The sequence below is a fragment of the Suncus etruscus genome, chromosome 3 (assembly GCF_024139225.1).
Source record: "Suncus etruscus isolate mSunEtr1 chromosome 3, mSunEtr1.pri.cur, whole genome shotgun sequence".
Classification (NCBI taxonomy): Eukaryota; Metazoa; Chordata; class Mammalia; order Eulipotyphla; family Soricidae; genus Suncus; species Suncus etruscus.
The window spans coordinates 142,010,459-142,032,208 of record NC_064850.1 but is presented as its reverse complement, the minus strand read 5'-3'; the positions used below and the strand labels follow the sequence as shown (position 1 = coordinate 142,032,208).

At 41.1% G+C, this 21,750-nt stretch overlaps 2 protein-coding genes across 2 annotated transcripts in view; both read right to left on the bottom strand.

Moving 5' to 3' along the window:
- Window positions 1-180, bottom strand: part of NPC1 (NPC intracellular cholesterol transporter 1) — a 54,578-nt gene extending 54,398 nt beyond the window's left edge. The window contains exon 1 of the mRNA XM_049770190.1: window positions 9-180. Coding sequence (XP_049626147.1) covers window positions 9-65 — 57 coding nt within the window. The 5' untranslated portion in view covers window positions 66-180. The remainder of the gene's footprint in view (window positions 1-8) is intronic.
- An 18,052-nt stretch (window positions 181-18,232) lies between these two features.
- ANKRD29 (ankyrin repeat domain 29) overlaps window positions 18,233-21,750 on the bottom strand; it is a 47,987-nt gene continuing 44,469 nt past the window's right edge. The window contains exons 9-10 of the mRNA XM_049770123.1: window positions 20,845-20,943; window positions 18,233-18,418 (exon numbers count right to left, since the gene is read on the bottom strand). Coding sequence (XP_049626080.1) covers window positions 18,335-18,418; window positions 20,845-20,943 — 183 coding nt within the window. The 3' untranslated portion in view covers window positions 18,233-18,334. The remainder of the gene's footprint in view (window positions 18,419-20,844; window positions 20,944-21,750) is intronic.

Here is a 21,750-nt window from a genome sequence, read left to right as displayed (position 1 = left end):
CCACTCACTTGCACCACTGAGATCAGCAACAGGAGCAGGCCGACGGCCCGGCCGCACGCACTCATACTGTCCCGGCGCCGAGCTGCAAACCTCCGCGGACTCCCAGCTCCCGCGCTTCAGCTCCCGCAACACCCTAAATCGGTAGGTACCGGAGCCGACCGGAGCAAACGCCAGCCTGGGAGACGGCTGCGCGCGCAGCTTACGGAGGCCGCTGACGTCTCAGCCCCGCCCGCTTCTGGGCGGTGCTGACGTCGGGATAGTGGGTGGAGCCACGGGAGGGAGGTAGTCGGGAGATGGGCGTGGCTTACACGGAGGGGCGGGGACTTCCAGAGGCGAGCGGGCCTGCCCCCAGATGGGGCGTGGTCTGTCGGTGATGGGCGGGGTCTATTTGAAGAGGGACGGGGCTTCTTGAGGCCTGCGGGACTGAAGGGGCAGAAGCGGGAGGAGCCAAGCGCCTGGGGTGACGCCCTCTGGTCTCAGCTCTGCGAGTCGCAGAAATAGGTGTGAGCAAATGTAAGTACACGGAGACGGTCCAATGCCTGTGTTGATGGCAGCCCCGATTAGTAGTGTGAGTAAGTTCTCCCAAACCCAGTCACTAAAAAGGCATTCTTTTTGTTTTTTTAATTTTTAAAACATTTTTTAACTGAAACCCAACAACAAACATGTTTATAACCACGGTGCTTCAACACAGACACTATTATAAGAAAAGAAATTAAAAATAAATCTTCAGTCCATTTTCTTCTTTTTGCTTCTCTTCTTCCTTCTTCCTCCTTCTCCTCCTCTTCTCTCCTCCTTCCTCCTCCTCCTCTTCTCCTCCTCTCCTCTTCTTTTTTCTTCTCCTCCTCCTCCTTCTCCTCTCCTCCTCTTCTTCTTTTCTTCTTTTTCTCCTCCTCTACTCTTCTCCTCTTTCTCCTTCTTCCTCCTCCTCCTCTTCTTCTCTCATCCCTCCTTTCTCCTCCTCTTCTTTTTTCTTCTCCTCCTCTTCCTCTCCTCCTCTTTTTCTCCTCTACTCCTCCTCCTCTTTTTCTCCTTCTCCTTCCTCCTCCTCCTCTTCTCTCCTCCCTCCTACCTCCTCCTCTTCCTCTTCCTCCTCTCCTTCCTCCTCCTCTCCTCCTCCTCCTCTTCTCCTCCTCTTTTTCCTCCTCCTCCTTTTCTTCTTCTTCTTCCTCTTCCTCCTCCTCTTCTCCCTCCTCCTTCCTCCTCCCTCCTCCTCTTCCTCCTCTCCTCCTCCTTCCCTCCTCCTCTTCTCCTCTTCCTCTCCTCTTCCTCCTCTTTTCTTCTTTTTCTCCTCCTCCTCTCCTCCTCTTCTTCTTCCTCCTCCTCCTCTTCTCCCTCCTCCTCCCTCCTCCTCTTTCTCCTCCTCTCCCTCCTCCTATTCCTTTTCCTCCTCCTCCTCCTCCTCCTCCTCCTCTTCAAGAAGGCCCTTGGACCGACGCTTGCAGTCGGTGCGGCCCAGTGACCTGACAGTGTTGTGATCCGGGAGCGCGGGGTGGGGCTGTGCGAGCCCTGGGCGGCCGGATCTTCCTGCCCATCGGCTCAGCTTCCTCGGAGAAGCGCTAGCATCGCTCCATCTGCTGGAGGAGCCCAGTATGGCAACGGCCCGTGCCGGAGAATCCGCCTCAATACCAACCCCACTTCTTGGAAATGAGCTCGGATGAAACCTGGGCCTTTTCGGGTTTTTGTCTTATTCTTAAGTAGAACATGACCAAATTGATACCATATTAGGTATAAAACTTATGTGAATAGCGGGAATAACGAACTGAACATTCTGGTTGCAGCTATTCTTATTGTCAAAAGTAGAGCCCAAGTGAAGCAAGACAATGTTAGGAAGGCAAACCGACGCATCTTAATTAGAAGAGTTAGAAAGAGAAGATTGGAAAATTCCCTGAGCTGCACAGCCACCAAGATCTCTAGAAACAGAGGTCTAATTTTACCATCCAAGACAAAGCAGAAGTCTTCCACACACCACGAAAGCAGCAAGGGGAGAGTAAATGATCATACAAGGAGTCTAGAGTTAATCCCATGACAGTATACTTCAGGGGTGGAGAAACCTTGTATCTCCTAGGTCAAGGGAATTCCCTCTACAATATCCCCAGTAGTTACTGTGCCTATGCAGGGGGATAAAGAAAAGGAGAAAAAAAAAAGCACAAAACAATCATTTTTCCACATGTTTATTTATCGATTGATCGATTTTTTTGACATCTCTGTTTTGGTGTGGAGACTACGGTAGATGTCTCCAATATTTTTTTTATTTTATTTTGTCTTGTCTTTCTCTTTTTGCACTCGAGCATGATTTGATATCAGAACTGAGACTATTGTGTGGTGCCTGTCTTTATTGCTGTAGTGCTCACCGGTTATTTAATTGGATATTTTTTTCTGTATGGTTGTGGTATCTCAATTACCTTTTTCACGTCCTCTCTCAAACTGAGGTTGGAAGCCTCTAGAGGGACTCTGCCCATTTTCAGAGTATTTGACTTTAGATTTCTTTTTCCTCTTATTTTGTACCCCAATCTATTGCTTTTCTTTCCTTCAAACAAAACCACATACCTCGATTTTTCTAGCTCTGCCTCTAAAATAGAGGGGGAAACAAGGGAGGGTTCCAGGACCAAACAGATATGTGATCACTAATAGTAAGCCAGTCAAAGAGGGGTCCACCTACTCTAGCAGCCCGGGGAGGGGGGTGATGGTGGGGTATATGGGTTGTAGAAAGGGAACTGGAATGGGGGGAGGACATAGTTGGTGATGGGTTTTCCCCTGATTCAATGTTAATATATACCTAAAATACTACAGTGAAAGATATGTAAGCCATTATGGAAAAAATTGTGTTTTTAATCAGAAACTTTCTTTGACTTACATGTATTATTATTATTATATCAATTATATTATGTTATGTCACTAGAAAAAAAAGAAAATAGGAGTGGGAGAACCACAACAAGTAATGCTGAGTCCATTTTCAAGTTTACAGTTGAAGTCAAGTGATGCTACAAAGATCAAGAAGAAGCATCTTTTTCTGGTCTTGCACTGATACACATTTCTGGTTACATTTCCCCTGAGATTTCAGAAATTAAGATAATTTAAAAGCATCAGTCATTTCCATTTTGAAGTTACAGGAGGTAAGTATCTCCTGAGAGTGGAAGCCCCTCTACAATGAGAGGATGAAATATCTATCTGTAGAATAATCAATCCCAGACCAGGCAGAACCTGGCTGAGGTTCAGTGTCTGACTCATTTACCACCTTACCTCACCACACCCATCATTCTGAGGTGTTTACCTGATTGATTGAAACTCTGAAACAGATTTCCCTTGTACCTTCCATCCTAGATTTTTCACGATGATCTGGCCTTTATCCAAGTGAGCTCTCCAGGTCCTGATGGTTCCACTGGTGAGGAAGTAGTTTTGAGACAGGGATCCAACCACAATGTGGTCTCCGATCTGTTCTTCACTCTGTAGGTGACAGTGCAACAATCCCAGCATAAGATTTTCATAACTATCAATGCCAGCAGAATCATCAATGCCAGATTGCCTTTCGTGACAACCACAAGCTGCAAAACCCATATTTCCTTATAATCTAGTTGTAATATAGTATCAGCATCTTAGTGACTCATCTACAGGAACTGTGACAGTTCACAATTGCCCTGGCAAGTCTTATAAAACTTTTTCTTATGGGACCGGAGAGATAGCACAGCAGTAGGGCGTTTGACTTGCATGCAGCCTATCCAGGACAAATGGTATTTCAAACCCTGGCATCTTATATGGTCCCCAGAGCCTTCCAGAAATGATTTCTGAGCACAGAGCCTGGTGTAACCTTTGAACACCGCTGGGTGTGACTCAAAAACCAAACCAAACTAACAAACAAATCCCAAAAGACAAAAACAAATATAGCCTTTTTTTTTTTTTAGGAAAAAGTTATTAGGAAAAAACCCTCCCTTTCCTCAGAAAACTCAGAATAACGCCCCCTCTACTATGCATACAATTAAAGATGATCATTGAGGACTCAGTGAAACTACTGACATAGTCAGCTTTGGATTATAAAATAAAAAAAAAACAACACTTCTACTTTCACCTGAGAAGATAGCTCAACAAGAAAAGTACTAGTAAATATGTAAGGTCCTGGCACTCTTAACACATGAGTGATCTGAAGTGTGGCCCATATTAAAACAACAGGGAGATAGCTTGATGTGTTTTGCACACTGAAGCCCTTGGTTCAATATTAAAACCAGCATGACATAGTCTCCTGAGCAACCACTATTGTGGCACAAAAGCCAAAACATTAATAAAATAAAAATTCAATGCTAATATATATATATTTGTGTATATATGTGTGTACATATGTGTATATATATGTATATATAGTATAACCCTCATTAGCAGTGTTCAGTGCCTATATCTAACTCATTGCTCAAGTGTGAGCTCTAGTGGTACCTGAGGTATCATATGAGGTGTTGAGGATTCAAACCAGGTGGGCAAAGCTGGAATGCAAGGGCTTTAACTCCTGCATTTTCTCTCCAGCCCAATATTTTTTAATCTGTTTTATATATTATAAATACCATGTAATATTGAATAATATTAACAAAACAAAGGGAAAATTAAGTTTGTACATGTGTAAGTTTGTTTTTTGTTTTGAGGTCATATGCAGCAATGCTCAGGGGTTACTCCTGGCTCTGTATTCAAGAATTGCTCCTGGCATTCACGGGGGAACCATATGGGATGCCGGGATTTGAACTACCATCCATCCTGGATCGGCTGCGTGCAAGGCAAACACCCTACTGCTGTGCTATCTCTTCGACCCTCATGTGTGCATCTTTATAAATGTGCAGAAACATCCTCCAGAAAAAGTTTCATGCATTTGAAAACATGCCTATGAATAAATGGCCTTTTAAATACATTCGGGAACAAATAGCATATTATTTGTAACATGCTATTTTTCATTTAGCAAAAATTAAAAAAAATTACCTTGCTGCTTATACTAAATCTGGGGTTCCATTTTGTATGATAATATGTGAAAAGTCTATGGCTTGTAGGCAATGTTTCTCACTAGTGCTTCTCACCCATTTTCTGTCCCTAGTTCCTCTTTGATCTTGCAAACTTCCTGTGGCCCCTCCAATCTATACCTAGCTTCCTATATACTTGATTGTCACCTGTGACTTCTTTGGACTTCCTGCCACATTGCCCCCAGCTGAGAAATGCTGGTAAGGCACCTGCATCAGATCAGTACTCAAGTCACTAAAATACAGCTCACTAACCAACAACTATTTCAGAGTAATTGATTTCAGTTTGCATTTCATGGCACCAGTAATTCTGCACAGTTCATCTTTCTTCTCCCATATACTTCTTCATATTCCTGAGCTTGCCTGTATTCTATGAGGCTTTGCATTTTTGTGACCTTTTCTTCTCTCATCTCCCTCATTTCCCTGAGGGAGAGAGAGCATTGACTTAGGACAAAAATTCTCTTTACTTAGTTGATGGATGGATAATGCTTGAAATAACCACAGAAATAATTCTGAATCTATTACATAATTTATTTAATCAATTCTCTACCAGACATTTAGTTTATATCTTTTGTTGCAGGAAATAATGTGCAATAAATATTCTTAGCCTAAGTCTTTGCAATAATATGTACCTAGAATTGTTCGGGAAATTAATATATTGTTGAATAAAGGGAAATGTGCACTTTGTTCCTTTTCAGTTGCCCTTCAAAAAAATTGCAGTAATGCCTAACAATTGGAAGTACCTAATTCCATTTTCTGTCTACATTTATCTTTGCCATTCTGATAGTGATCAACTGAACCTGCAATGTTATTTTAATTCTATTTTTTGTTTGTTTTTTGGGGGGGATACACTCAACTGCACTCAGGGGTTATTCCTGACTCTGCACTCAGAAATCGCTTCTGGAAGACTGGGGGACCATATGGAATGCTGGGAATTGAACCCGAGTCCGTCCAGTATCAGCTGCCTGCAAGGCAAACACACTACCACTGTGCTATCTCTCCAGTCCCAGTTATTTTATTTCTTATTTAATATATATATATATGCTTGAAATTATAAGTGAGATTAAAATATTATCTCTTCTAAGTTGTTTTATTTCCTTTTCTGTGTACTACATTTTCTATTACATTTGATGTTATAAATTGATTTTTTTTTTTTTTTGGTTTTTGGTTTTTGGGTCACACCCAGCAGCACTTAGGGGTTACTCCTGGCTCTACATTCAGAAATCGCTCCTGGCAGGCTCAGAGGACCATATGGGATTCCGGGATTCAAACCACCATCCTTCTGCATGCAAGGCAAACACCTTATCTCCATGCTATCTCTCTGGCCCTCAAATTGATTTTTAAAAACTTTTTATTTAGAAAATTATTTATTTAAAATAAATTTAAATAAAAATAAATTCAAATAAAATAAATAAAATGAATTTTATTTAGAAAATTATTTATTTAAATAAATTTAAATAAAATAAAATAAATTTAAATAAAATTTATTTAAGAAAATTAGGGATCAGAGAGATAGTACAGTGGGCCCAAAACTTGCCTTACCTGTGGCCCAGTTGGATTCAATCCCTGATACCCCATAAGGTCCCCTGGTCCCCATGAGGAGTAATCCCAAGCAAAGAGCCAGAGTATCTAAACTCCACCAGGTGTGGTTCCAAAATAAAACAAAAACAATTTAAAAAAAGTATGTTATGTTGCATATACTTTTACCTTGCATTGCATTTAACTACTAATTTTTAGTGTTTTAAAGTTTTTCAAGTTAAAGTGTTGCAAGTTTTCTTCTAGCTTTCCATTTGAAAAAACTATATTTTTAATAATTTTATGAAACTATTGATGCATATAAAATATTTTATTGTATATTATGATAAAAGGACCCAGCTCCTTCTACCTCCCAGAGCCTAGGGCAATCGCATAAATGCCAGATCTTTATGAGATCATAGTTGATTTGTGTGATTCTAGATCCAAGGACATCTTCTTTGGTCTCCTCACACATGACCACTTAATAAGCACTCAACACAGTGGTCATGTGACCACACTCTTCCATAAAACATACCCTTTAAATCAAATTCTACTGGGTTATCTCATTGGCTGAGCATTAAGTAAATTCCCTCTAGTTCTGAGTCCCAACTTCCTTCTCATTTGAATCACCTGGAAAGCATTTACATGCCTAATGTCTAATATTTCTACTTACTTGATTGAGAGTCAGACAATTACATCACATTTTGACAGGTAAATCAGAATAATCTCTGAGGATGGGACTCGGGTTTAGTATTTTTAAGTCTGTTCAGTTGATTTCATTGTGAAATCAGCTTTGAGAACCATTAGATTAAGATCTAGAGGTGATTTGTCTAGTGCATTCACACATAAATTTTTACTGCAATGAGCTAATTTTTTTTACATATGCATTTTACTTTATTGAATACAAATTAGATACATAGTTCAAAAAGAATAAAAAGCTAACTTTTTTTTTTTTTTTTTTTTTGTTTTTGGGCCACACCCGGTGATGCTCAGGGGTTACTCCTGGCTGTCTGCTCAGAAATAGCTCCTGGCAGGCACGAGGGACCATATGGGACACTGGGATTTGAACCAACCACCTTAGGTCCTGGATTGGCTGCTTGCAAGGCAAACACCGCTGTGCTATCTCTCCAGGCCCTAACTTTTTTTTTTTTTTTTAATATATAGAAGGTCTTGCTTTTTTCTGCTGTCTTGGAAAGTTCAAAGTCAGTAGTAGTTCAGCTGGGCAAAGGAAAAGCAATACCCATCCACTGTATATCTATTGCAAGCTTGTCTAGTTTCTAACTTAAATGTTAAAGTGCAAAAGTAGAAAATGAATAAAGCTGGGCTGAAGTGATAGCACAGTGAGTAGGTCATTTGCTTTGCACATGACTGATCTGGGTTTGATCCCTGGCACCCCATATGATCCCCTGAGCCCACCAGGAGCAATTTCTAGTCACATGGGATTTAGGGTTTCAGCATATAAATTTAGAAAGAGGAGAGGTGCTAATTCATCAGTAGTATCCCTTCTTTTTCTCAGGACTGTGTTCTGAATTTAGTGAATTCTATGCACCTTTGTCTTCAGTGGCTTCTTTCTAAAACAAAAACAAAAACTGCTGTGTAGGGCCCGGAGAGATAGCACAACGGTGTTTGCCTTGCAAGCAGCCGATCCAGGACCAAAGGTGGTTGGTTCGAATCCCGGTGTCCCATATGGTCCCCCGTGCCTGCCAGGAGCTATTTCTGAGCAGACAGCCAGGAGTAACCCCTGAGCACCGCCGGGTGTGGCCCAAAAACAAACAAACAACAAAAAAAAAAAAACTGCTGTGTAGAATGACATTTGACAATTGCATTGACATAAAGACAAAAATTATCTAGGCTGACTTCAATATGACAAATTCTTTATTATACATATTATTACCATAGTCTTAGCTATATTCTTATTTAAAAATTGAAATTAGGGCTGGAGAGATTAGGAGTTAATGTCTATGGCCATACCACCTTGAACGCGCCTGATCTCATCTGATCTCAGAGATTAGGAGTTAAGATGCTTGCCTTGCATGTGGTGAACTTTGGTTAGATGCCTAGCACCAGTGGATTCCTGAGGACCAACATGTATGATCCTGGAGCACAGAGCAGGGATTAGCCACAAAACACCACTAGGTGAGGCCCATTGATCCTTTCTCACCTCTGTGCACTAAATCCTTTCTAACCTCTATGCATTAAATTATTTTTGTTTGTTTGTTTTTCTTTCTTGGGGTCATACCCAGCAGCGCTCAGGGGTTACTCCTGGCTCTGTGCTCAGACATCTCCCCTGGCAGGCTTAGGAGACCATATGGGATGCAAGGAATCAAACCCGGGTCCGTCCTGTGTTGGCTGTGTGCAAGGCAAACACCCTACCACTGTGCTATCTCTCCAGCCCCCACACTAAATTATTTTGGCTTCTACTTTTTTTGGGGGGGCACACCCAATGACACTCAAGGGTTACTCCTGGCTATGTGCTCAGAAATTGCTCCTGGCTTGGGGGACTATATGGGATGCCAGGGGATCGAACCAGTGATGCTCAGGCATTACTCCTAGTTATGCGCTCAGAAGATGCTCTTGGCTTGGGGAACCATATGGAATGCTGGGGATCGAACCCAGGTTCGTCCTGGCTCAGCTGCGTGTAAGGCAGAAGCCCTATCACTGCGCCATCACTTCAGCCCCTGACTTCTAATTTTAAAACTCCAAGCTTTAAAAATGTTATAGACATCTTTATTTTATTTTTTTAATTAAGTTTTATTTTTCTTTTTGGGCCACACCTAGAAGTGCTCAGGAATCACTCCTGGCAATACTCAGAGACCACACTGGGTGCTAGAGACTGAACCTGAGTTAGCCATGTGCAAGGCAACCATCTCATGACTTTAGTTTCAATGGTTAAGGATAACTCTGAAAAGGGGCATACTTGGTAGAACTATGGTAAAACATAATTAACATGATTTGGTGTCTGCCCAGCCAAGGGCAGTGGAATGAGCTGAGCTGGGATGTGTAAATAACTGGAAGTGTGGCAGTCAGCATTTCCACTGGCATTTTCTTTCTTGAAATACTCAGTCATGTTACCATTTCCGTTGCTGTGTTTTTATCTTACTTTCCTAAAAATAGAACTTGCAACTTTTGTAAATAGAAAACTTTTTCTGTTTAGATATATGATCACTAATAGTAAGTTAGACAAAGAGGGGACCACCTACTCTAGCAGCCTGGGGGTGATGGTGGGGTATATGGGTTGCAGAAAGGGAAATGGGATGGGGGGAGGACATATTTAGTGATGGGTATTCCCCTGATTCAATGTTAATATGTACCTAAAATACTACTGTGGAAGATATGTAAGCCATTACAATAAAAAAATTGTGTTTTAATCAGAAATATTCTTTGACTTACATGTATTATATTAATTACATTATATGTTATGTTATATTACTATATTATGTTATGCTAGTTCACTTCAATATGTTAATCAATTTTGTCTCTTGAATAAATTCTTTTTTTTTTTTTTTTTTTTTGGTTTTTTGGGCCACACCCGGCAGTGCTCAGGGGTTACTCCTGGCTGTCTGCTCAGAAATAGCTCCTGGCAGGCACGGGGGACCATATGGGACACCGGGATTCGAACCAACCACCTTTGGTCCTGGATCGGCTGCTTGCAAGGCAAATGCCGCTGTGCTATCTCTCCGGGCCTTGAATAAATTCTTACAATAAAAAAAAAATCCAATGGCAGTAAATACATACACATTTTAATTAAATCAAGCCAGAATTTATCATTAATAAAGAATATTTCTCTGGTGTAAAATAGTTTTTAGAGTGAAAGTTAGGTTGAAAACTTCTCTTAGCAAAAATAAATAAAACGAAAAATAAAAGTAGCATTTTAAACCTGAAAAAAATTTTTTTCTGTTTGTTTTTGTTCTGGGGCCACACCCAGCAGTGCTTAGGGGTTGCTGCTGGATCTGTGCTCAGAAATCACTTCTGACAGGCTTGGGGATCATATGAGATACCAAAGATGGAACCTAGGATGGCTGCATGCAAGGCAAATGCCCTACCCACGGTGCTAGCTCTCTGGTCCCCAAAATTTGGAGATTGGAGGTTCAGAAGCCTTTTTTGTTTTGTTTTGGGGCCACACCCGGTGACACTCTGGCTCTTCACTCAGGAATTACTCTTAGTGGGCACAGGAGATCATATGAGATGCCAGGGTTTGAACCCAGGTCAGTCATATGTAAGGCAAATACCCTAAAAGCTGTACTATCCCTCCAACCTAGAAAACTTCCTTTCTGAGGTTATTCTTAAAGTGTAACTGCAGGAAGTAGAAAAAAACAACATTTTTTTTTGTAAATACCAGGTAAGGGGAGAACCCCAGTAAGTGAGGAAGTCAAAGATGTAGGGTACCTATCTGAGACCCACCCATTTCTGGGAGGGGTCTTGGGAACCGGATAATAGGTGTAACTTTACCTGCAAGACCCGGCCCATTCCTGGGAGGGGTCTTGGAATAGGTAGATAAACCCGGAGGCCAGGGGATTAATGGTTTTTGCCTTTTGGCCCTGCTGATCTTTCGGGCTTTTGGGTCTGTGCGTTCTTGGGCGAGCATGGAGCCCAAAGGGAAGATGGCTGAAAAGAGTTTAAGATGCAGGGCCAAGAATAACTAGCGCTTAAAAGGTTATGAGTAGGCCACACACATGTGGTGGATAGGGCATGAATAAAGCTAATGGTTCCTGATGCCTGCCTGTGAGTGAGTCTTGATTACGCCGATCACCTGGGCCTGGGACCCGCTGGCTGCATGGGGGATGAAGCCACGTGGCTGGGGCCTAAGCACAAAGGCCTCCATCCATCGCCATCCAGCCCCATCGTTAATTATTTCATGCTACAAAAGATAAAAGAAAAACATTTTTGTTGGTTCCTCCATTTTAAGGCACTGATTCCTAAAAATCTTCTACAACTACCTATACATGCCACCAGTTTGACATAGCTTCACTCCAGGCTGTCTCAGACACTTGCAGATTCTCCAAAGGTAGAAATCTGGTTGGAACCCAGCTCTGGAGAAGGGTAGGGTCCTCTTTTCTCAGAGAATACAAGTTGGTAGGATCTATGTAAGTTCCTCTTTCTACTTACCTCCCTTAGCCTCTCTCACCCTTCCTCTCAGACCTAGAGAAGGAATTCTTCCCACAAGCCCCCCTGCTGGAATTCAGGGACTACTCCCAGTTCAAGGTTTGGGGGTGTCTCCTCATTGTGCTCAGGGGACCATGTAGTTCTGGTGATTCAACCATGACACCCTGAATGTAAGGCATGCATTCCAACCCATTGAGCTCTGTCCCTGGCACTCCAGACAAGTAATTCTTTCTGTTGCCATAGATAGAGAGAAATTTCTTTCTATTGTCATAGATTACAAAGACTTTAGTTTTTAGGCATGTAAGAACTGAAGATCGTCAATGAACTTCTTCAATGAGTAAAATATGACCACTCAGGTGCTATAGCAATAGTACAGCCGATAGGACATTCACCTTGCATGCAGCTGACCCTGGATTCAATCCCTGGCATCCCATATGGTCCCCTGAGCCTGCTAGGAGTAATTTCTAAATGCAAAGCTAGAAGTAACCCCTGAGTGCCACTGGGTGTGGCCCAAACCCCCCCCCCCAAAAAAAAAATTGACCACTCATATCTTTAAATGATCTTGAAGTTTACTAAAAATAAGGGTAAGGCCACTTGGAAAAGATGTCAAGGCTTTCCAGACCCACTAACACATGAATTATTTGGCAGAGGACTAAGAATATAAACTTCCTATTGATGTCTCTCACAGTTAAGTAGAGTAAATAGGCAGGCCAGGACTTCATCCAGAAGAATATAGAGTGAATGGTTTTAGTTTTGTATACCTTGAGCAGGGGTGGCGAACAAGTTCGACACAAAGAGCCAAAATTTTGAACTGTGAGAGTCAGAGAACCACACCACGCAGTGACCTGCTAAAACAGACACACACAGAAGCATATAATTTCAACAATAATATATTAAACACATATTGCACTTTGCCATTTTGAGTGAGGGTAAACATCCTGCAGTGATGGTGAGGGTGTGCTGCGTTCTCCACACTAAGAACTAATGGCCAAATGTAACACAACATGTGCCACACGGGCTGGCTCGTGCAGTTGTTTCTGAGGGATGGGAGACGGGAGGACGCAGCCTGGGGGCGGGACTACGCGCTCAGAAATCTCTTCTCATAACAAAATCCAAACTTGGCAAAGAGCCACAGTATACAAAATAATGATAAGAGGCAAAGAGTCGCATTCATTTTGGCCGGGAGCCGTATGCGGCTCGAGAGCCGGGTGTTCGCCACCCCTGACCTAGAGGCTATATAACTTGCTTTATATTTGTCTTATTTTAGTTTTCCTCCATATTTGGAAGCAAAAGTAAGTTCAGAAGTGAGTTGATGTGGACAGCAGATAATAAACTCTACCACAGCAGACCTATACACAGTTGGGTCTCAAAATGGTTCACTCATATGTTTTAACATCTGTAAATGTATAATTATCTAAGACCAATTGTTACTCAACACTGATAAACATGTTTTCTCTTCTTTTATTATGTGGTTGTTGTAAAACTTTCATGCAGATACACTTCACTGCTTCATGCAGATCTTGTACCTGTAATATGTGACAATGAAGCAGAGACAGAAATATTGATAACTGTGAAACTATAAGAGAGTTCTAGAACATTTTATCAGTGGTTTCCCAAATCTATTTCTATGGATCACAAGGACTCATTTCCAAATGGTTGTGTCATAGTTAAGTCCAAACAAATATTTGCTTCCTTCTAAAGGTTTAGAATTTTGGTTAATATTAGGCAGATTTGATGTCTACGTAGATCTTAATGTAAAACTTAGACAAGGACTAAAAGATATCTTTCAATAGAGTGAATATAGACTTTGCATGAGAGAGTCCTGGCTCAGTCTCCAGCACCCTCTAGTCTTCCTAGCACAGAGGGCATAAGTAGCTCTTGAGCACTGACAATTGTGGCCCCAAACCAAACCAAACAAAAGGCCTGGGTGAGTACTTAATGAGCTCCCTCAGTAGAAAATACCTTGTAATCTTATCACAACTGTCACTGAAGAAATTAAGGCTTGTTCAATGAAAATCTACCAGGAGATGATCCTTTAAAGCTACAACCTGTTTTTCTCTAACCTTTCCGTTTCCCGTTTTATTTCCCTTTTGGTTTTTAGGGCATACCCAGCAGCTAGCTCTCAGGGCTTACTTACTCCTGGCAGGCTCGGAGGAGGGTGGGGGACCATATGGTATGCTTGGGATTGAACCTAGGTTGGCTATACAACACCCACTGAACTATCACTTCGGCCCATTTCTCTTTTATTTGTATGTTTTAGCTGGAAAATTTGGATTATTGTTTCACTGCTATCTTAGCCACAAATATGACTTTGTGTTGAGTCCCAAGTCTTTCTGGCAAATTATCGACAGGTGATTTTGGAGACTCCTGGAACAGTCTTATATAACCCCTAACTACCCCTAGCTCTTTTAATTACTTTCTAACTAAAATTAATCACTAATGATTTACTCCTAAATTTGGGGGAAGTCATCCAAGCAGTATTCAGGAAGCCTGGGAGCTGCTTCCAGTAATATCAACCAAGTCTGACAATTCAGTGCTAGAGACCAGATTCAAAGCTGTCTGGTCCCTAAGATGCAGAGGAACACTACCACCGGCCCAGCATACTCAGGGCCTCCAGGGCTACATTTAGCTGTGTCACAATGTAATGCAATGCCAGGCTGAGGTCTTGAGCATGAGTTCTAATCTCCTTGCTATCTCCATGGTTCACTTCTAAGTAGTCTTTAAAAATAGTCATAAGGGCCAGGGCAAAAGTACAGCAGGTAGAGTGGTTGCCTTGCACACAGCTGGGTTCAATGCCTGGCACTCTATATGGTCACCTGAGCCTGCCAGTAGTGATTCTTGAGTGCAGAGTCAGGAATATGCTCAGAGCACTACTGAGTGTGTCCCTGAAAACCAAAATAAACAAAGATAGCAAGCAATCATTATCTATGTTCAGTGTCTTCCAGTGACATTTAAGAGATTATTTTTTGGGGTATCACATCTGGTAATGCTCATAGTTACTTCTGACTCTGTGATAACTGAGTTTGGGGGACTAGATTGGATGCTGGAGATAGAACCTAGGTCAGCCACATGCAAGGCAAGTGCCTTGCTCACTGTACTATCACTTGACCCCATATTTTCAGGTATTTTTGTCTGAATAAAAATGTGTTGGTACAATTATGAAAATTGGTAGCATTATGAAAAATTTGGCACCATTATAAAAATGTAGAAATAATAAAAGCTTAGGTCATTTGTCATCTAAAGCTAATTAAAGTTCTATTCAGAATCCCACATATCAATATATTTACCAAGCCTGCTGAATTATATAAAATCCCATGCTATTTGAAATCACACACAAATACCTTTATATCAAAAACAAATAGGAAAGGTAGCATAGACGCATTAGGTAGAGCATTGATTTTATTTTGAACTATAACATGGAATATTTTCTTGAACAAATGGATGTAATGAAAAACTTTTGTAGTTCCGTTAAGAGACAATTTGTATGAATTGCTAGTTCTAAACCTTAGTATACAGAGCTCCCTGAACTGTAAATTAGAGCATAGAAAATCAGATTCATCTACCTGTGGGATAACAAAATTGCAATTTAACTTCAAGTAACAGATCTTTTAGTTTTTGGTGAGTGGTAAATATAGAGATAATAATGTTAGGGATAATACTGTAATCTCACCTAGGTTGGATGTGATCCTCTTATGCCAGAGATCTCTTACTTATATTAAGATGGACTCCATTAATTATTACTACAGCTACTAGACTGTTTTGTGGGTGGTGTTTTGACCATTCCTGGTAGTGCTCTGAGTCACTCCTAATGTTATTTGGGGGACCACATGGGGCCAGGAATTGAACTGGGACCAACTGCAGGCAAGGCAAGCATCTGAGCTCTTGTACAGTCTCTCTGGCCCTAGATTCACTGTTCTTGTCTTATTATAATCAAGAACATTACTTACTTAACACAGTATAAGGAATAGACCAAGAAAAACATGTTTTAGTGAAAAACATTAAGTTTGTAACTTCATTCTATTTTCTAGAACGTATTATTAGTTCACATAATACTGTTTTATTTGCATCAGTCACAGCAACTGTTTTTGGTATAATGGCTATTTAGAGGGAAAATACAGTGAAGTTAAGGCTACATATTTTCCTCTTCAAACTGAATATAGTTTTATGAAATTCCCTTTGGGGTAAATGTATATTTGTACAACTTTGCTGAAGAGAGAAAAGTTAATGAGAACATTGGCACTGCTTTTTAGTTGCTAACATGTTTATATTGAAGTGTTTTAGCAATAAGGATAGAGCTTTCCAAGTTTTTTTAATCCTGCAATAATGCTGCAGATTATTTTCAATTTCTAGGCAGGCTATAGGCCTTTCTGGGAGACTGTCAGTTGCTCATTACTGGCTTGTAATCAAAATAGGTTGATTTTTTTGTTGTAATGATTATGTATTAAAGTGACCCTCTTCTAATTTCAAAAATTATATTCCATTGTTTTCTGACTTAAATATAATTTAAAATGTCACTGAAGGTTGATAAAAATCTTGGGATTATAATATTCCATTATTTCTATAACTTGTTTTTACATAAAGTATTATCTGGTAGGTTGGAGAAATAGTATTGCAGGTAAGGTATTTGCCTTGCATGTGGCCAACCTAGGTTTGATTCTCAGCACCACATATGGTCCCTGAACACCATTAAGACTGATTCCTGAGCAAAGAGTCAAGACTAAGCCCTAAGCACTGCCAGGTATTGTCCCCCCCCAATATCTCTAGAAATTAGAGCATAACATGAGTAAGATTAAAGATATGCTTAGATAACAGAAATACAATTGAAATTTATTATGGTAGATTATATAAAAGTGAATTTTTATATGTGCAGTTAGGCACTGACTAAGGCATTAAGACACCATTGATTATAAAGTGCATTGAATATAGCTTTTGATAGCCATCCCCCGCCATAGTTACATAAATCTACCTATCTTTCTTGGACATAATTTAAGAACATGAATAGATACATACTTATTAAATACTAATAACAGTCTTCATTATTTAAACTTCTCCACTAGTAATAGCAACACATTGGACTTGCATATATTGTCATTTTATATAGTGACCTTAAAGCCATAGCATGGAGCAATGTAGTATTGGAAGCTTAAGATTCTACAGCATCTTAAATCTACTTGCTTAACAGAACCAAAATAAATGCTCAAAGTGGAAAACCTAAACTTGCAATTTGCAGTTTTCTGAGTTTTCAACTTGTCACACCTATAATATGCACTCTAAGTAGGAAAGATTTTGGCAGGTAAGGAATAAAATGAAGGTCGACTAACTAATGAATAATATGTCTTTCTTTTTAGTTCAATATACCATCTTTGAAAAGTATATGGTAGTAAGTCAGCAGTGGCTTCTTAATAAAAATTATAATTTGGGGTGGGGGTTGGACCACACCTGGTAGTGCTCAGGGCTTATTCCTGGCTCTGTGTTCAGAAATCGCTCCTGGCAGGCACAGGGGACCATATAGGATGCTGGGATTTGAACCAACATAGGTCCTGGGTTGGCTGCTTGAAAGGCAAACACCCTACCACTGTGCCATCTCTCCAGCCCCGTAAAAATTATAATTTAATTAATTTATTTGGGGGTCTTCCAAATGGTGCTCAGGAGAACCTGTAGTGGCTTCCTTTATTTTTTTCTTTTAAATTATTAAGTTACACCTGGTGGTACTCAGGGGTTACTCCTGTTTCATGCCTGGTGGAACTACAGGGTACTGGGGATCAAACTGAGGATCTAACAAGCAAAGCATATACTCTAGGTCTTGGAGCCATCTCCCCAATTCTTTAATAACTTAATCCATCATTGATTCATAAACATTATGGCTTGCTCCTTGGGTAAAAGAAAACATTTTTCGGGCCCGAATGATAGCGCAGTGGTAGGGTGTTTGCCTTGCACGCAGTTAACCCAGGAAGAACCTGGGTTTGATCCCCTGGCATCCCATATGATGAGCAATTTCTGAGTGCAGAGCCAAGAGTAACCCCCGAGCTTCACTGGGCATGGCCCAAAAACCAAAGAAAAAAAAAAAGAAAACATTTTTCACTAGAATTATATACATATGCAAAATATAATAAAACTATGTTCTAGCACACATTTTGAAAACCAAAGCTAAAGTGCAATGATTCATTAAAGATCATAGTTTCCTTTTCTTTTTTCTTTGAGCCACAGATATCTGTGCTCAGGGCTTACTCCTGACTCTGCATTCAGGAATCACTCCTGGCAGGTCTCAGGGAACTATATGGGGTGCTGAGTATGAAACCAGGTTAGCTACCTGCAAAGGCAAGCACCATGCCTACCGTTCTATTACTTTGGTTTCCTGGAAGTTTCCATTTTTCTAAAAGGAACAAAACTATTTGTCACCCTGCTTGGTACTGAAAACCCTTAAGAGTGCTTAGAGGCTGGAGCGATAGCACAGCAGTAAAGCATTTGCCTTGCACACAGCCAACACAAGACTGACTCCAGTTTGAATCCCAGCATCCCAAAATGTTCCCAGAGCCTGCCAGGAGTGACTTCTGAGAGCAGAGTCAGGAGTAAGTCCTGAGCACTGCTGGGTGTGACCCCCCCCCCAAAAAAAAAGAGTGTTTAACTTTATCTTAGAGTTTGACTGAGCCTGTATTAATGCAGTTTAAAATGCATTTCCATAGAATCCAGGAATTGGGTGGGGTTTCAGGCCAGTGTGAGACATCCAATTAGATCTTCCTGGGACCCTCTTTACTTCGGAGGAGACCCAATATGCGTTCATTTTTGGTTAATTCTGCTGGAAGCTCATTGGCCTGGAAGAAAAAGAGAGAAACATTAGAGATTTCCTGAGTCAAAGTATCATCAGTGGGTACAGAGACGAGCCCCTAAATCAATTTTATTTTTCTTCCAATGCATAGCCCCTTCTATCACCTTCATTAGACTGTCTTTTTAAATTTATTTGGGGGTTTTGAGCCATACCTAGGGGTGCTCATGGATTAATCCTGGCGGGCTCATTAATATGGGAATTAAACCCAGGATGGCCACATGCAAGGTTCAATGCCTTACTTACTGTACTATTTATTGCTTTGGCCCCTGAACTACATCTTTTATAACTAAGGCAATAAGAGATTCTTAGATCTATAATGACCACCTGCTTTTATCTGTCAACTATTTTCTTATCCAACCAGACTTGTTGTACTGTCATGTTTTATGGACCAATGTCTATGCTAATTTCCAGCATAATGCCTACCATACTTATAGGTGTTCAATAAATATTGACATTATCTTTGATAATTTACATTGATAGTATCAGGCCATCATCTATTTCATATGCACTTGAAATTCAGTATAGGTACTTTTTTGTTTTGGTTTTTTGGTGTTTGGGCCATACTAGGTGACATGCAGGGGTTACTCCTGGCTATGCGCTCAGAAATCATTCCTGGCTTGGGGGACCATATGGGACGATGGGGGATCAAAACGGAGTCCATTCTAGGTTAGTGCGTGCAAGACAAACGCTCTACTGCTTGCACCACTGCTCCGATCCCAGGGCAGGTACATCCACATCATAAGAGATTTGTGGTAAGACTAGCTTTGGGGGTCACCACTTTCCTTCATCCAGGTCCTAGTCTTCCTTTTCTAGTGTGACTAAGAGACATTCTTTTACCTTTATTTGATGTGCATATGCCTAATTCATTCAATAGTTGTTATGAGATATGGGTCTTAAAATTTTCTGTTGTCAGAATCTTCTGAAACTTTCAAAAATTATTTTGATTTACCATTAGTTTACAACACTCAAAAATTTGGGCTGTGCAGCTACTAACTATGTATGTGTATAAACCATGTTCTGTCTCAGTTACTGATCATTGGGGACAGGCTTGTGAGCAGCTGGAGGATTCTCTAAGTCAGGAAGGAAAAGGGTCCAAGCACACACCTGTTACTGAGCTTGCTGAGACACACCTTCCCATGTGACCAGCTTCGTGAATGTCCCCTTCTTTTCCTTTCCTATTCAAAGAACATTTTTTTTGGTGGGGGGGGGCACAAACAGTAGTGCTTAGAGACTATTCCTGGCTTAGTAAAGAAGGAGAATATTGCTCCCAATAGTGTTGGGGACATATTCGGGAATCAATCAAACAAAGAATTCAAATGATATATATGTGTAAAATAAAAATGTCTTCTCATACTTCTCCCTATTATGACATTCTTTTCCCTCTCCCTCATGCAAAACAGAGTGCTTATGTTTTCTCAAGGCCATTCTCCACTATTCTCCTATCTCTAATTTCCAAATCTGTCCATTTATGCAGATATTGAACAGGAGAAATACAATGACAATCATTTTGACTATTATTATAAACATTGTTCTACCTCTAATTCTGCCCTTGTTGCAAATGGAGATTTTTTTTTTTGATACCTAAAACACCTGGTAGTACTGAGGCATTACTCCTGACAGGACTCAGGGGACCATATGGAGTGCCAGGGATCAAATCTGGCTTGCCTTCTGCAAGCAAGTGCCCTACCTGCTACACTATGTCTCTGACTTCAAATAAAGAATTCTGAACTAAAACATCACAGGCTGGCTTTGTAAAAATACAGGTGGGATGAATCCTATTAATGCTGTTGTTGAAGCAACAATTTCTCGTTAAGCACCAAGGAGAGCACATGTTAATTATAAGCATCTCATATCAGGAGGAGGTCAGGAAAGACCCCATCTTGATTACTTATAGGACACTTTATTCACATTAGAACACTTAAAACCTTGCTCCCCAACAACTATCCTGTGTCTGCTATGCCTGGGAAATGCACTACTGTCAGTTGAAAAACCTCTGATAAGACCTCTGATAACAGTAGTCTTGGTTTTGGTTGGAGCTGGGAGCACCCAAGAAATGCTGACGTGTTATTCCCTGTAACACTCAGCCTCCTGGCAGGATAGTTCAGTGCTTGGGCCAAGCAATAAGTTTCTTCTTAGGTTAATGCTGGGGGCCTCAAGGGTTGCCCGTTGGCAGTGGTCAGTGTTTTCTGTGGTTCTGAGATTAGAATAGAGGTTCCTGACCAGTGAAGTACTCCCTGTCCTGACACAATGTTTTCAACAGAATTCCAGGATCTGAATGTAGTGCTCATTCCTAACTGATGAAGAGCCTCACTATCCAGGTATGGAAAGACAATGCCCAGAGCCAGAGAGATGTTGTATCCATAAAAGGAGCCCCGATCTCATCTCTCTGCATAGTGATGAGTGAAACTGTACCTTGTTTTTCAGGGCTGGGTCTGCCCCAGCTTCCAGGAGAAGAGCAACTGTTTTAATGTTCCCACTGAGCACTGCGGCGTGGAGTGCCGATGTCCCATTCTAGGAGAGAAGGACAGTGTGTGTCACTAAGAAAAAGGGGGCTCCCAGGAGCTGAAGCGATAGCACAGTGGTAAATTGTTTACCTTGCACATGGCTGACCCAGGACCAACCTGGGTTCTACCCCAGCTTCCCAGATGATCCCCAAAGCCAAGAGCAACTTCTGAGCATATAGCCAGGAGTAACCCCTGAGCATCACCGGGCGTAGCTCAAAACAAAACAAAGCAAACAAAAAAAACAAAGAAAATGGGGCTTCCTGCCAGCATACTTGGCTGATCTTTCCCCATAGACCAACCTAAGAAGTGAGACTGACATGTCCTGACACATGAGCCTGACACGTCCTTGAGTTCCTTTGTCGAAGTCCCCACAGCAACCAACACTGCCTTTAGGCCACTGTTCTTTGGCAAGTCAAGCCAAATGACGGGTTGCAGGGTTAAAACTGCCTTTTCCCAGTGAGGTCAACAGTACTCTGTACTCAGGATGAGCCACTTCTAGGAAGTCTACAGAAGTTTCATCAGAAAACATGGGGCCTTTGGCAACAGGTAAATAAGAGGGTCAGAACAAAGTCAGGTAAGAACAAAGGTCAGAGCAGGTGGGGGTGAGGAAACACTGCAAGACCTGAGCCAAAACATTCCTAAACACAGAGGATTCTAGAGTATTGGTGCTGCCAGTGAATGAAATGTATAGTTAATATGTACTGAACAAAGGTTATGTGTGGAGAGTATGCTGTCTTCTGTAGGGAAGAGGAGGAGATAAATCAGACTTAATGTAACAATAGTGGGCATTCAATGACACTGTTCCAGAAACTAC